Here is a 17,483-nt window from a genome sequence, read left to right on the forward strand (position 1 = left end):
TATATAAATATAAGTATAAGAAGAACCCATACAGAAGTCTCAGATATTAACAATCACCTTGAAGTAGCTATTGTCAATGAAAAGAAGAAAAACATTTCATTTTTATATTTAGGTCAACTGATTTTAAAAGGGATCATCGAAGGATAGGAAGAAGGGGCTCCCAGAGGATGAAAATGAAATTCAGTAAAATTAAAGGCAAGCTTGTTTGTTTCACAGAGCTTGCACCTTGAGCTTTTAACTTTTCCCAGAGCAACATGCATATACAGAACTGTGCAAAAATCTTGCCCTAGCTATTATTTCTTTAAACTTTGTTTCAAGGAGCCAGGCTTTCTTGTAATTTTTGAAAGCAGTCTTGACGAATTCAAAGTTTTTCTTTGGACATTACCTGCTTTTACAATTTACCTGACCTATTCAGAGAATATTTTGTTTGTTAAGACGCTTAACATTGACCTATGGATCATTCAGGTGTAATTAATTTGGTACCTAAATCAAAGGAAGAATGAGTGCATGTGCATCTACACATAACATACAATTTAGCAAAGAAACAATTTGTTATGAGCAGCCTGATGCAAAAAACACTTCCTCTTCCCATGTCTTTTTGCACCAACAAATAACTTCTAACCAAACACTTGTCCCAACTCCAGGATGTTGTGCAGTATCTCCTTAAAAAAAATGTGAGGAAACTGATAAAGTGGAGGACAAAAGAACAGTAATCAGGCCTATCATCACTGTCAATATGTATGGAGGGAGTCAGGAGAGAGGTCTACAGTCACAGTGGAGTCTCTGTCATGGTTCGAGGCTAGTACGTTTATGAGAATGCATCATTTTTTTGAAAGAGGTAACTTATATGGTAACATATATTTATGAGTATAGTATCTGTTTTTTCTATTAAGAAACTAAAAAAATTACTTACTGTGCCTTTAAAGAAATGACAAGAAAGCTTTTCTAAGAGAGTTCAGGCCTGCATGTTTGCATGTTCTAATAGGTCACTGCACCTATTTCCCAATTTCCCACCACAGTATAAAGAAACGAAGGCTAGCTCAAAGCTAAACTCACTAGTGGGGATATAGTCATTCATTTAAGCATTTAATCATTAAAATTGCAGGTGTTTTATGATTCCCGGGAATATATCTTGTTGCCCCACTGGTGTATAAACAGTATAATTACAGTGTCATTGATATTTACCTGCGGTCTTCCTCAAAATAAAGGTTTGACAGCCCGTGGTGAAAAGAAACATTTTATGCCGGAGGGCGCCCACTTACACATGTAGGATCACACAGACTCATGCAGAGACAGAATGAAAGACGTATACTGTAGACAGAATGTTCCTCAATTTGTAAATCAAGACTCAGAAGCAGCAGCAAACAAAGAGCTCATTTATGGAGGCCGACGCCACAAGACAGCAAGGCAGGCAAGTGAGAAGAGCCAAAGCGTTTTGAATAACCATCAGCGATGCCAGGCTGTGAGGATATGGGGTAATTCGATTTCCGGTGGGAGATGATAACAACAGTTAACAGCTATGCCCGAGGGAAACTCTGGAAAGGTACAATGACACTGGGAGTAGGCAGAAAGAAAAGCACAAGAAAAAAGAAACAGGGGAAGAGAAAATAACCCTGTGCCAGGTGCAAACTAAAACTATGGAGATTGCAGGGCTTAAATTATACATTGGAGTAATTAGAGCTGAGGTGAATCTGGATTCAATCTGATGAAAGGTGAATATGCAATCATCTTAGCAACTGCAGAAATATTACAAAACATGATTTAGAGGCATCCTCTAAGCAACACCAAATCAAAATAAAGAAAAAATCCTTCCACCTTTAATTAATGAAGGCGTTTATAACAGTGGGTAGGATGAAAGCTGCAGATGAGGCTCCAAAGAACAGAGGAACAATCTAAGTGTTTATTAGCTTTGCCAAAGCTTAGAAAGCAGCCATAAGATGTCCAAGACTGTGTGCTCGTGGGTGCTGGAAAGCATGTACAAAGCTCTCAAAGCTGAATTCTGTTGATTTGTGTTGTATTTGTGTACATTTTAGAAAATTACATTTGCCAGTTTAACCGAATGTTCCCCTTAAGTTGTCTATAATCGGATGGACTGACAGCTACCACTGGATTACTTTGATGCAGAAGAAATATTTATAACTTGAGGATTCTCAAAGCTGCAAGGTTTTGTGAATCTATATGTTAAAATCCATCCAGACCTCCAGAGAGTCATTCAAAGACCCACTAAAGTACTCAAAACTGCCTTTGTAGTAGGTCCTGCTACACTAGGTGAAAGCAATACCCGTCACGTTGATACTGACAGTGATACTTGTTGTGCAGAACAGGTATCAGATTTATATCATGAATAGCAGCCAGGGCTTTTATTTGGTATCGGTTTAGTAGGAAACTCATGGTACTGAACACCACTAGTTTCAATTCTTTTTCAGTGTATTTCAACATGCCCAAATATAAGTACGAGCCAACTCCATGTGTGTACACTCCCCAGAATAAGGATAAAGACTGTAAAGAAAGTACACTGGATAATGAAAACACTTTCTCAGAAAAAGTGACGAGACCAACAGGACTACTGTCCAGTCATTGAACTCTAGTCAATCCTACTTCTGAACCAAATCAAAGTAAAGTTCAATGTCGCTTTCAACAATTTCAATATGAACTCTGAGAACTACGTCACTATTTGTAGAGGAATTTCTGAATCTGTTTCAAATCTATGAGGTCCTGGATGGACTCTGGATGTCAACAGTTAACATGATTTTCTGTGCGTGTACCTGGCAGTACAACTGTCTTGATGCATGCTCGGTCATCCAGGTAAGACAATCAAAGAATGTTCAGATGCTACCCATCAGCCTTCCATTCGATGCACCAGTAGTATCGATTTTCAAATATTCTTGGGTAAAATACAAACCCCAAGTTGTTCTCTGATGCATCCGGAGCGTGCATCGGTGTGTGAATGTTCGAAAGCACTTACATAGGAAAAGTGTAGGAAAAAAGTGCTTGTATGAATGGGTGAATGAGGCAAGTTGCATAAAATCGCTCTGAATTCTCAGAGAAGAGGAGCCCTATATGAGAACCAGTCCATTTACCAATCCTAGGTGACTTCCTTCTTGAGTTATCACATTCAGAAGATTTTCTGAAAACATGACCTCTGACCTATGACCTTGAGGTCGAGGTCACTGAGAGTGGAACTTGTCTGAGACTTTCAGTAGATGCATCTATGGAATGAATTAAAAATCTTCCATCAACTTGTTCTCAAGTTATCACATTCACAAGTTTGGTTGTCCAAAATTGTCCGTAAGTCAATAAGACTCAGTCAGAAGTCAGTAGAACTTAGTAAGTGCAGGTTAAACATTGGGAAATATGCAATGTTATTGTAACCTTTCTGTTTTTATGTGTTTCCGCGTGTTTACCTGTGGTGGCCGCTCAGGGATGGGTTCATTGCGGAGGGCTTGCAGGGCCTTCATGGCAGCGTTGTGTCTGGCTGCTTGGCGAGTGCGTCCCTCACCAATAAACTCATGACTCCCTACAGACAGCTGCACATAGAAGATCTTAGGAACAGGATAATGGTACCTGGAATTTAAAAAAAAAACCCACAAAAAAACATTAGCAAGAAGAGAAGATGTATCACGAAACTAGTAGTGCAAAATATGGCAGATCAGGAGTGCACATTAAAGGACATTAAACGATCAATATGTCGCCTTAACCTTAAGCGAAGGTTTACATCCGCTTTAAAAACAGATGCTAGGGAAAGAACTGGCTCTAACATAATGAGCCAAGTTATCAATTCTCACCGTTTACACCATTTCCAAATTAAAGGCCCACTACTTCATCAGGGTCAATTACTACACAATAGCCTGTTGGCCAACCACTTGAAAAATGCAGTGCTATTGAATCTCAGCTCAGGCATGCAAAACAAAGCGCAGGGACATATATCCTCTCTTCTTTCTTCTTGCCCCAAACATAGATTATTCTCTCTTTCTTTGGGTCCTGACAGAGTGGGACTGAGCTGTCACTGAGCAGATTTAGAGGTCTGCGTGTGTGATACCCCCCTCCCGGGTCAGTAGGAGAAGGGCTGAGAACGTCTGCTGGACTGAGGACAAGGAAAGAGAAATAGTGGGAAAACTAATAAGAGAAGAGAGACGTTTTTTTTTAATATCCGCCGCGCTGTTCACTTTCTTCTCTGCCAATTTACACTTATACTCATGAGGACATACAGACACCATATGTGGTCGACACAAATGGATAGGAGCAGTTAAGATTTATGGAAATGGGTCTTGACTCGAGTCTGGTTCCCAAACTGTATTTAATTTTTTCGTAACCTTTTATATCTATACTAAGTAAATACAGTGACATCTTTGTCTTGTACAACGACTGGTTGTAGAAAACTGAAACTGCCTTTAGAGATATACAGCTTTCCTTTTTTCTGTGTTCACATTTCTATAGAGCAACATCCCACTTGGTGTCATAGTCCAAATAACTGATTGGGTGCGTGTGGGAATTTGGGGAAACCCAAGAAGCTTGATGATGCTGGACAGGAAAATCAGCGTGCAATGGAAACTTTTGCAGTTTCTGTCTCAACAAACTGCACACATGCACGTTATTAAATGAAAAGGTATCAAGGCCTTATGTTATCATTAATTTATTATCTAGTGTCGTACAGTACAACAACACAAAGAGCTGCCATGCTAGCAGCTTCCAACAGTGGAGCACTAAGCTAATGATAACATCACAATGCTAACAACATACTGAAATTTACCATATACACAATATGAGTTGGGGTTCACAATATGGGGATCATGGCCTCAGTTCAGTTCAGTTCATTTTTATTTCAGTTCCTTTTGGGGATTAGATATTTTTCAGGGATTTAATCTCAAAAATTACAGTGGCTCCACCGTGTCATCATTAAAAATTCACCTTACTTGCAAAAGTTCCCCAGTTTAAGATAGGGAGGAGACACATTTTTTAAAAAGTTACTGTGCTAGTGCCAGTAGCTCGAATAAATGGTTGGGTTTGGTGAGGAAGAGCAACTGGCGTCAAAACCTGTGCCAAATTAAATATTAGGATCCATCCACGTTGGTGATCTCTTGGGGAAACATGGGAGTAACCGTAAGTACCTTCTTAGTCAAAAACAATTCACTGTGGACAGTTGTGGCCAAGTGTTTGACGTAGTGACAAACATGCTCTTACTTTTAAATTCTTCATCGACTCCTGCCTTGTTCCAAGATGTTATTACTTTGGAAATTCCAATTTTACCATAACTGATGGAAACTGCATCAAGTGCCTATGTAATTAAGAACCAACAATAAAATCTAACTTGAAGACTTCATTAAGATTAACACTGATAATTGTTTTACAGTGCTCAATAAAAACATTCGTTCATTACTTACAGCATCACAAAGGTCTCCTAGAAGAAATTCGAGCCATTTGGCAACCATCTTGGTAACATTTCCGAGAGATTAGTTCAAGTTAACAAGAAATGAGTGGGAGAGGCATAACTTTGACTTCAACACTTCACGACTCACCAATGAAACTTGATAAAATGTATAAATATTTGGCTGATTGTGCCACAGATTAGGGTTTAAAAACATTTTATACACTCACAAGTTAGACTTCTGTTACAGGTTCCTGGAGTTTGTTGACATTACAGCTCAATCCAAAGCATCTGAACAAATGTCACAATCATGAACCTCTTTGTGTAACAACATGACTCACTTGGCATTACAGCTTTTCCCCATGAATTTCTTTTCAAAATGATTAAAGATAACATATCTGTTACAGTTACACATTGCTTCTTTTTTAAATTCTCCTCCCTTTTTTCCCTTTTTTGTCTTGAATTTTCTTAATGTCTTGCTCAGCAGGCCTAAGAATGAGTCAGCATATTACTCCCAGAATTCCAGCAGGTCTTTCTCCAGCCCACAGGCCTCCTCTCATTCGTCTGCTCTCAACTTCTGGCCACAGGGGCCTTCCCTGGGCGGGGGCCTGTCTGGCCCTCACACGTCAAGTGTGGCCCCAGGGTCTCAGAGGACATGCCAAGTGCAACATGGGCTCCAGCCAAAAGCGCAGAGCTGAGACGGGAGCAGCTGGGGCTGAAGCACTGAATACAGGTGCAGAGAAGAACAGAAAGAGGGGTAAGAAAGAGAGAGAGGAGTGAGACTGAAGGAGAGAAGGAGAGAAGAAGAAAGGGAAAGAAAAGAAAGGGAGAAGAGAGAGAGGGGGACGTGGAGGGATGCCTGTGGGAGACTCGACTCCACAACGTGGGAAAGTAGTGGCTTACACACAAGCAAGTAAGCCAAGAACACAGGCGAGCACATATACACTCCGAAAAAATTACACACACACGGCAGGAAAATCACATTAGTGCTCGAAAGAGAAACACCTCAGCTAAACCAGCATGGTCTGTGTTATCAATCATTATTTTTGTTGTTATTACTGCTACAGAGAGCAAATTGAACCAGAACATCTGAACATTCTCAAAAGGAAGAGAAAAACTATTAAAAAAACAAAAATTGTGTCGGCTGATGACGCAGATGAGTGCATGTGCGTATCTAGTTATGACTCAAGGGGAAAAAAAACCCAAATGCTGCAGCTCAATCAAATGATAACTCATCAATGTTCAGCAGTGAGTAATGAATTTGACTTTGAAGGCACAACCTTCCCTGCGGCTCTCTTTGATGTTGGCCATGTGATATTACTTTTTCATCTTAATCATTCAAAGACTTATGTCTGAACATACAAAGAGACAGATACACTCAAAGGTTCTAGTTTTTTTTCTTCCAAGGCCACACACAGGCCTGCTGGGAAATTGGACATTTGGCGTATTAATTATCACTAAAAATGACAGTGTGACATTTGAGCTGGAAACCATTTTCAGTTGCATGAAAAGTATTTCCTCTCTAAATCGTTATATGTTATATATGTTCCTAAATGAGCTGATTTCTCAGCCTCTACCTTGACATTTTTATTATTTCTCAGTATATTTATATTCACAGTAACAGACTTGTTTTCATTGCCTGTAAATCTGTAAATTCTTACACTAACGATATGTTCACACACTCACACAGAGAAAAATACCACTGTCAGAGAGCCTTTACCACAGGAAATTTAATAAAAATGTATCACACTTAAAGCTAGTTTTCCTTGCCTTCATTTTTCAAGTTAGGCATCATTAAATATACGAGACCCATCATCCAAATTAATCAAATCAATTCTGCACAGTCAGTAAAAATAAATAAATAAATAAATAAAAATCAATATTATCAATAATGTAATTCAAGATGGCTCAAGGACTTATAGAGATGGCAGAAAGAGAAAAAACAAAAAGGTAAGCATGACCTCAGAAACACTCCACTATCATGATGTCATTCAACTGTTCTTCAGTTATTTGAAAATATAGCGCAACAATATCGTTTGTTATATAAAAGTGCATGTTGCATATAAATGAACGCATTTACAGTGGAAAGATGAATTTGTTGTTTTTTTTTGCAGATTTGATTCTGTGTTGAGCTGTTGCTCTGAAAACTTTTTTACAGTTGGGCATAGATCTATGCTGCTGGGTTCATTTGATTGTGCGTCTTAAATATAACACACATGTTCTTTAAAATATGCTTTTAAAAAAGCTTCCTTTGGCTGGTCTCTTATTTCTAAGGGGTCGCAACAGTAGATGGATCTATATTAGTGATTTGGCATAAATATTTAGGCCCGTCTTGAAGCAGGGAGGAGACACAAGTCCTTTGTGTGTTAACTGAATGTGTTAACCACTACACTATGGTTAAAAAAACATGTATTGCATGGGATAAAGTATTTTTAGCCAGTATCAGTATGGTGTCATAGGTCACATTTCACATTAGAGTATTTTTTCTCTAACAAAAGTCTTTTTACTATAAAAGCTCTAAATCAGCTGTTGAGCGACGGCTAAGACAAGATGACCCGTACTCTCTTCAAACATGTTTGACTAACAAAGCCTAATTTGGTGCGCCCCATGCCCCCAGCCCTCTTATAGGAAGTACACTTCATAACTTTCAGTGGAAACAGTGCAGAACAAAACATTAATATAAGATTAATACAAGATGGTGGAAGTGGTGATTAATGGTGAGCGAAATATTTATGTGGCAAATTATGAGCCCCTTAATACCAATCATCATGGTTTTGCGTTTAAATAGAAGTTGCATCACCTTCTCACTTCTTTACCATCTTGAAATTACTACTTTTAATATTAAATTGTACTACAGCTTGAAAGGAAAACTGTTTTCCTCACACCGGTGTCATAAATTTCACAAGGCAATGAGTTTAGTCCAGAATCTGAATCCAAAAGAAGCCCTTTGGGACATGGCAGACAAAAAAGATTTACAGCATGAAAATGCAGCTGACGACTCCGAAGAAAGGAAGTGACGCTGTCAAGTCAGTATTCACCAGAAAGAATATTTACAACAACTTGTGGAATCTCTGACATGATGAGTTAAAGCTATTGTGAGAGCAAAGATGGGCTTTACAGATTTGAAAGAAATCTATTACGCTCATTTCCAGAATAATTCTTAGACTCTAATAATGTAGCTTTGCTTCACTCACAGTTCAAAATAAACCTTATTTAACTCAAAGTGGATCTTTACAAAGACACTCGCTTCATCCACTATTTGAAACCAGCTCTTTTATATCCTTCACCTTCCTTATTAGCCAGCTTTCATCTGACTGGATGCCCCTCTCAAACAGAAGGTTTCAACGGGAGGTGGGTGGGGCCTCTGTGCTCACAGCGGCAAGTCTGGAGCGCCCTCGGTGGCTGTATAAATGGTGGCAGGGCTGTGGTGATGTCACAGTTGGCTCACAAAACAACCAATGTGGCGACCATAATGGGCCCTCTCTACTCTCACTGACATCACTGGGAGAAAGGGTTCGAAAAAACTTCCTGAAACTCAACATTAGAGCATTTTTAAGATCAAAGATTACTTGCACGTTCATTGATGTTGTTATTTTTATAACTTGAGCATTAATGATTATAAGAGTCATGACAGAAAATAAGGAAAATCAAAAAAGCTCTGTTTTAACAAAGGAAAAATACTGAGACCCATTCCATTTAGCCCATCTACCAAAAGCTTTAAAGTAAGTAAAGCATCGTTTATGTGTTCCTCTTATACATGGGATGAAAAGGTAACAAGTCTGCTACAACAAAATGCTGCAATGAGAAAAAAGTGGGCCAATCAGACACAGATAAATGACAGAGCATGAATGAGGGAGGGTACTGGCCTACTTGTCTTCCAGGGTCACTGAGCTTTAATACCAAGATCTGCTAACCACACATACAAACATGAATAGCGGTATGTATGGAACCACATCTACACACACACTAAGCTTTTGAAGGGGGATGGGACTGCACTGGAAGCAAAAGGGTGACAGAGATCTGGGGGGAAAAAAATACAAAAACTTGGACAGACTCATTCTTCCACCAGCTGCATTTTCTTCCAAACTCCTGCCAGACCTTTACTTGTTTTCTCTCCCTCCCAACTTCCATACTTCATTCCCTGTGTCCATCATTGATTGCTCTCCTTCCCTTCAGCCTCACGCGATTGCACATGCAAAATACAAAGCGGTGTGAGAAAATAGCCCATGTTGTCAAGTAAACACAGTTTTCAAAACATCTAGTGTCATGGTGTTAGGTTGTGTATTAAGATTTCTTTGGACCCTGTCTGAGGTTACAAACCACTAATCCACATGGGAGAAGCTGATCCAGTGTGATGTTCGAGGAGTGGTTCCAAATGAAAGCATTTTTTTGGCTCTAATTGCTCATTAAGCATGATTTCTGGAGCCCCCTGTACATGAAACTCAAAAACAAAGATTATGGGTGCTTAACTCAAATATGTCCATGGCCAATGTCTTCTTTTGTTAATAACTTGTATGAAACACTACAGACGTTTTTATTATATATTCAAGTTCTTTAAGGGGGATCTGCAATGCATCTAAAACCGCTGGGTAATTCAGGGTTATTTTTTCTCCCATATATACTGTTATACCGATGGATGCGATGGATAGATGTTGATCAATGGATCAACATATAGAAGCCAAAGTTTCTACAAGTTTTGATACTTTTGGCTCTTTCTGATGTCACTAAGAGCGGCTATTATTAATATGGTTATATCAGGCACACAACTGAGGCTCTGACCACAGAAGACGGGCAACAGTAACTCAAAAAACCCTTTGTTACAACCAAAGTATGCAGAAGAGCATCTCAAAAGACACAACAGGTTGAAGCTTGATGTAGATGGGCTACAGCAGCAGAAGAGCACAGCAGGACAAAGACTGGAAAAACGATGCCTGGTCTGACGAGTCTTGATTTCTGCCACAACATTCAGATGGTAGGGTTAGAATTTGGCGTAAACAAAATAAAAGCATGGATCCATCCTACCTTGTATTTATGGTTCAGGTTGCTGCTGGTGGTGTAGAGTGGGATATTTTCTTGGAACATTTTGGCCTCTCAATCAAATAGAGCACTTCTAGGTAATGTGGTAAAATAGTGCTTGTGTGACGCTATCATATCAACATGGAGCAAAATGGGGACTGTTTCCAGTACCTTGTTGAAGCCATGAAGAATTAAGACTGTTCTGAAGGGAAAAGGAGGTCCAACATAGACCTAGCAAGGCGTACCCACTAAAGTGTCCAGTATGCATAAATGCTCTCTGTTATGTTGATCATTAGACAAAAACAGTGACAGCCAAAGACCACCCAGAGCTTTGAAAGTGTCAATGGAAAGCATTTGTTTATTCCCTAACACCAATTTATAACCCATCTAAATCTATACAAATGAAAAATAAGCTTTTGGTTAAGGGGCTTGAAAATGTAGCTTAAAACAATGTCTGGCTTTAGATTTTGTTTTTAATACTATACAGACAAAGGGAGGTTTTTGAAAGCACAAACAGAAACAGAAAGGAATAATGGGAGAGAGAGAGAGTGTGTAGGATCTGTGTCAGTTTCACAAAAGTCACAATAAGTGCTACTCAGTGAGTGGTTCCATTAGGCAACTGTGACAGAGATAAACAGATTTGCTGTCAAGCCTTTAGTGTTATAGAATTTAGAATCTCGTGGCATTTTAATATAAAAACATCAAACATACAACAACGTGTCAAATCACTCAGGTGTCCAGTGAGAGAACTTTAGTAAAATAAAGTGTCGACCTAAGACTGAAGCTCTCATTTTATAGTTCATTTAGCATCCCTTAAAAGCTAGTCTTGCCACTCTTAGCCCTTGACGGAGCCATAACGGCAGTTTTCATTATAACTGGGAGAGACAAAGCTGTCCATGTAGAGTCACCAGTAAACTCTGCTAAGAAACAATTAATAGTCTTGGTGACTTTCCATCACAATAAGGTTCAAAAAGCTTTTTTGCCCCATAGGTTGAACTTCTACTGTGCATGTAGAGTGCTTCACGACGCCAAGATGATTGGCTAGTGCTTCTAGGTTCTGCAGATGACTGGCTTTTGGGGGGAAGGGGTGGAATATGTCACAAGAACTGCCACATTCAGTGACATAAAATTTTCCCATAGATTTTTGTTCAAGATTCATCGACTGGTTTGTCTCTCCGTTGCATTAAATCAGAGATTTAATATAACTAAACCTTACATTCTGTAGATTTTCATTAAAGCTCACCATGGGAGCAATCTATTTCCTCCCTCATATTCCTCCAGTGTAATGCATGGCTGTGTCTTTGTACTGCAGACAGCTGGTGTCTCTTATGGACAACTCAAATCACCGACTTTAAGGACAGAAGATATTAATCTGGAATAACGAACAGGCGCTGTGCATAAACCAAAGCTTTCATGACTTATTTTAATTAAATTGTCAAAAATGACAGTGTTCATTGTTTTTACTGTTGTGGTTTTCATTTTCTACAAGAGATTAAAGCTCTCTTTGTGCATGCTCTGTAATCAGCGTGCTGTCTTGGTGCCCTCCTTGTACTCCCATCACAGCTGTGTGTAGGTCCTGCCCGCTCTATTGCTGAGCTGCAGTGGTGCATTAAGTACTGTTTCCATACATGATAGTATCATTTATAGGTAGGTAGCATACTCCAGGGAAAAATATTAATGTGCTAGAGTAAAACAAAAAACAAGGCTTGATTTCATTAGGTTAGTAATAAAAGCAACCACTGGAAAATAGTCTATTCGTTAATAATCTGACTGAAAACAGGCATCGCGTGAATAATTCTGACTTCTTAAGCACAGAAGACTGTGCCAGTGTGCGCAAACCAATTATACCACTTGTGCATTTATGTGACATAGCAAGAAACAGTTCTTAGCCCCTGTGCCCTTTTAGTGCCAATTGTTAAGTCTTGGGTGACTGAGAGGAATGGCTGGCTGAGGATCAGCATAAAATCAGAGCCTTCTGTCCTCATTAAGAATATTACTTTGAGACCTGCTGTTTTATGTTCATTGTCATTAAAAGGGAAAAACTAATTGCTTTGTTAAAATCTCATGCCATTTTCTGAAAATAAATACTACGAATTTCTTATGGCCAGATTATTACGATGTGGTTTCTGTGTCAGCCATTATGCCTGTCACAGTTTTTACTTTGTATTTTTATACCAACATCTCTAAAGCAATATGCAGCACAATTTTTGCCATTTAATGCATCTAAAAATTAATGAAGCACTCTAATTGAGTGCTCCAGGCATCAGATAGGAGACAGTATGTATGAATATTTGCATACTATACAACTAATAAAGAAATAAAAAATAGCAAATTTAGTGATTTAGCAGCAGGCTAACTAGTTAATTTATCGACAAAGGCAATGTTCTAGGCAATACTATTTATTTCTCTTTATTGCTTACTGCTCTTTGAGTCTTTCAACCAGATGAGAACAAAGCTGTTTAAACAAGCAAATATCCTGCTGATGTGTGCTTAAAAGTGTTTTTTCCCCTTTTTTTGGCTGAACTGTGGTTTGCTTATGCTGAGAAAGAAACACAGTGTCAATTACTTACTGTACAGGATGTAAAATAAAGACTGGATGATATGATTCCACTTGTAGGACCACCAAAGAAGAAATGCAGAATCATTTAAAAAACAAACTCTGTTTTGACTTTGCACGCTCTGAAGAAAATTATAATGATGCAAGATGACAGTTCCTAAAAAGGAGGAGATGCATATTTCAACCGTGTGTCTGCTGCTGGCTTTATTCAATTCAAAGTAAACCAAGGATAAATTTGTAATAGATTTGTGATATTTCTGTAATCTTCGTCACATCTTCCAGTGATGGATCCAACTGCAGCAGAATGATGATTGTGATGTGGACCTCGTTCAAAATGTGGTTTAAAAAACTTTTGAATCTGTTTTCCCAGAAACAGGAACCTATCCGCCTACAACGACTGAGGTTAGAACATCTGGGTGTAGCCCTGAACTATAAACTAAACTGGAAATGTCTATCTACAAAACAGTTGAAACACTTCTTACAGGTATAACACCTTTAAGTGCAATTTGCCAATCCGTATCCTGGTGGCAATGTTTAAGAAATAATCTAACAGTCTAAATGAGATCACAAAAAACTACAGGAGTTTTTCTGGAGACTACACTAGGTGCACTCCAATTTACAGACATAATGGGTGAACATAATGAAATTGCTGCTGTTAATACTCTGCAGCACCAGAAAGTAGGACAGTAATGTGTCCCTATGAGCTGATGTGCATTAACCCGTGATGAACCATGCCAACAATGGGTGCAGATGTTATGATGCGTGTTATGTGGTTCTGGTGTCTAATGCCCTAAATAAAGAGCGATCCAAATTACTCAGCAAACAGCCAGGAACGTCAACCATTCCTCTTGACAGATGTTTACTGCAAAGTACTGATATTGCACAGCAACTAAGGAGGTAAGGCTAATCGCTTTGAGCGCTGCAGCAAAGTGCACAATTTCTTGAGAAGAGATTCAAGTGTTATTTTTGCGAAAAATGCACAGACGTCAGTTCTTTGTAAAAATGCCTATTTAGTCCTCTGACTCCCCCTGACAAACATCCTAAAAGGCAGCATTATGAAAGGTGATTCCACTGATTTAGCCTACTTTGTACATCATGGCCTCAGTTCCATTTTTAAATTCAATGCATCAAGGAAGAAAAGGAGGAGAGGAGGACACACAGGGATACACAAACAAGAAAATCCACTCAGAAGAGAGGAGATGAAAGGAGAGCCCAGACTTCTTTGTCAGTGAGTCTGCTGAGCACAAATCATTCCAAGCATTTGTTTATGTTGGATCTGTATTTCACTCCTCCACCCCCAGTCTCTTCAATAAAACACTGCTTTATGAGTTTACACCCATTTGTGCAATTAAGACATGTTATCCTTTAGACTGGATTTCCGCCAATGTTAATTTATCTACTTATGTAATTTATGATTTAGAGACACACACGAATATGTGGAAAATTTTTAAGGAATAATGCAATAGGAGTAACTCCTCTGAAGTTTACCTTGGGGGGTTTGGATGGGCAAGAAAACTGTATCTGTAATGCCTTACTGGACAAAAGAGCACACAGTGTCCCGATTAGGCCGTTTGAGACTACAAAGCCCAATTGGCCAGAGAGCACTACAGAAAAATAAACCTGAGTGGGAGAAAGTGAGTGAAAAAAAGATGACTGTGTGTGCAAAGGGAACCTCGGAGGATATCTAATACCTCCACAGTAGAGGAGATGACATGAAATGTTGAATATAAAAAAGCGCTCATGGGCAGATTTGCCTTTTCAATGGGACAGGTTGTCCCAATTAGAAATATAGATGACAAAGTACACCTGTGTGTCTGTGTGTGCCCTTTGTGTCTGTGCTGCTGTCATTGCTGTTTGATGTTATACCGTTTTCCTGAAGGCATGGGAAGGGTACTCAAATATCCTTCCATTGCAACTGTCTCTTCTTATAGTTCTTACATGAAAGTGATTTTACACTGACATTTCCATACAGCTACAGACCAAGTCTGGAGCACAATTGTAAGGCGATTAACCCTTTACATGATGTGACATTCAACAATTGAGGAATATGCAGCATTTATTGAGGCCTGTGTATAGACCAAAAAATATAAAATTATACCTGATATATTTGTAAACCCTGAATGTAATTTTTCACAGGACCTAAAGTTAAATTTGTTCCCTCCAGTTGTTTGTAGGAGTCTTTCTTCTGTGTTAATTACATACCTTTAAGCATCATACAGCAGCAGGATCCATATGAGCACCTCCAAAGCTAAAGTTTTGCATACATTTTAAATATGTTCAAGTACTGTAGTCTACTTATAATAAATTGTGGACATGGAGGTACAACTGATCAAGAACAGTGAGAACAACAGCATTCTTACTGTTCTTACAGCATAAAGAACAAGAACAGTAAATAACACTCGAAGATGTACTCTTTTTACCCGAAAGAGGTTAGCGTCATACAAAGCATCACAGAATAAACCATCTTTTTATAGCAACCATCCTGAGGATGAGTTTTTAATTCACCGTGAGTTCGTCTTTTTTGTTTATGCTCCCACGCAGATCATCTTAGCAGTGGCATCATTGTGTACAGGGAGGCGTTTCAAAAACAACATGCAGATGTAACCTCTCTAATCATCAAAGTGACTAACAAAGCACAGCAGCAAGCAGCCTATTAAAAATGAAAATGGATTTTATTATACCATAAAAATTATTTGGATGATTTATGAATGTAAAGAATTTTCACTTAATTGTTTTTTTTTCTTTTTTTGTTTTGCCCTGATAAATAGTTCATTAGTTTAGTTGGGGTATTTGAGCTATAAGTGAACTCTCTGCGGGACTATTCAAAGGGGGACACTGGTACAAATAACCCAGTGGCATTAATAGTGAATATAAATATTCTGCCCTTCCTGATTTCATGTAATTTTATGTATTGTATAACACTATTTCAAATTATTTTTTATCATAAGTCCACCAATATATTCAAAGCAGGCCTTTATGTGTAAAAGCATTCCCTGTAATTATTGCTGATGTGCACCCATGTACTCAACCCTGAAACCAAACACACGAGACATCCCATTTAACCCTCAGTGTAGGCTCAGTATTATTCAAGCCCCCTTTTATCTGCTAAATGCTCTATGTTCAATGCTCACTAACTGCAAAATGGATAAAATGTAGTGGATTTATCAAAGTTATTCCACTGAAAACAAGTGCCTGCTGTGACTGGAACCAAGGTCAGTAGGAGCAATGACATCGAACCACTACATCCATCCAATGAGCTAGAGGCCACTAAAACGTATCTGTGGGTTTCTCAATACAAGTAGAGATTTAATAAACAGTAATGTTTCTCACAGTTGATCTAAAAATGCTTTACAAACCAAAGCAAATTGGGTCTTTACTTATTTTCCTACATACAGCAGACTGGCCAATATAATATAAAACAGGCACTGAATTTTCAGCAGTAAAGGTGAGTCACTCTTCCTCTCAGTTTCCTACAGAGAAAGCAGTAATGGCCAGCGTAGTATCTGAACATCATCACAGGAGGAAATGTCACAGTGCAAAGCACCCCCAGTATTTCAGCCCACTGTTCTTCCAACAGACATGATGTTGGTGTCATAACCAAATGAGGACTGGGAGGAGGTAGGCGGCTTCAGGCCGCTAAGCTTTGCTCTAACAGGGAAAGTCCTATCCAAATTCCAACTCTGACAGAATGCAGGATGCAGGCGCCCCGCCCCCCTGAGATCAGAGCAGCAGGAGGAAAGCTGGGAGCGTCGTGGATAAACTGGAGGAGCGCAGTATGACTCATTGGAATCAGGTGTTCCAATGATAACACAGGGGTTGTCCGTGAAAACGGTTGATGTAACCAGATTTCATGATAACACAAATATTTTCCGATTCTGTGATCATTTTTTTTCATAATCACTCAGGCTAAATTTCCACACATGTTTCATAGCAGCTCAGTAACTGACTGAGAGAGCTGATCACTGTTGTTCAATGGTGTGGTCACGTCTGGATGATAGCAGAGATGAATCACTGATTTAAAGATGGACTTGGATGGGAAAGAATTATGCATAAGTCCTTCGCCATAAATAAGATTCATTAAGACTCTGATAAATGTACATTTCATATTATCGCTGTATTTTCTCATCAGGGCACTTTCTGAATGAATCAATACTGGTCTGGGCGGTGATTAGCGCGCTGATAGATCATAGCCAGACTGCCCTTTTAATGGTCAGATTTTCCATCAACATGACTTTGGATCACTCTTATTCATCAATAGGTAAGGGCATGGGCATGAGGAAACCTTCGTTTCCCTGCACCATCATTAAGGTGACCGATTGTGGATATGGCCTGTCACTCTGCCACATAGTTAGTCATCTAAGTAAGAGAATTCATATTCAGAAGGTCTTACTATCATTAATCGGGGCTTGACTACACTGAAAGAAAGAGACCTCATGGAAACATAATGACCTTGGAATAATAAATGTCTTTCTTATGTCACTTCTGTTTGAGACACACACGTCCTCCAACCCCCTTTCTGCTTCCTTTACACAGTGCCATAAGAAA

General features: G+C 39.0%; 1 protein-coding gene across 2 annotated transcripts in view; it reads right to left on the bottom strand.

Moving 5' to 3' along the window:
- stau2 (staufen double-stranded RNA binding protein 2) overlaps window positions 1-17,483 on the bottom strand; it is a 106,077-nt gene that overhangs the window by 80,578 nt on the left and 8,016 nt on the right. For both annotated transcript variants that reach the window (XM_085287284.1, XM_085287285.1), the window contains exon 6: window positions 3,405-3,564. In XM_085287284.1, coding sequence (XP_085143410.1) covers window positions 3,405-3,564 — 160 coding nt within the window. The remainder of the gene's footprint in view (window positions 1-3,404; window positions 3,565-17,483) is intronic.

The sequence above is a fragment of the Mchenga conophoros genome, linkage group LG9 (assembly GCF_057382185.1).
Source record: "Mchenga conophoros isolate Kocher_MC1m ecotype Shallow Benthic linkage group LG9, M_conophoros_male_GT1.1, whole genome shotgun sequence".
Classification (NCBI taxonomy): domain Eukaryota; kingdom Metazoa; phylum Chordata; class Actinopteri; order Cichliformes; family Cichlidae; genus Mchenga; species Mchenga conophoros.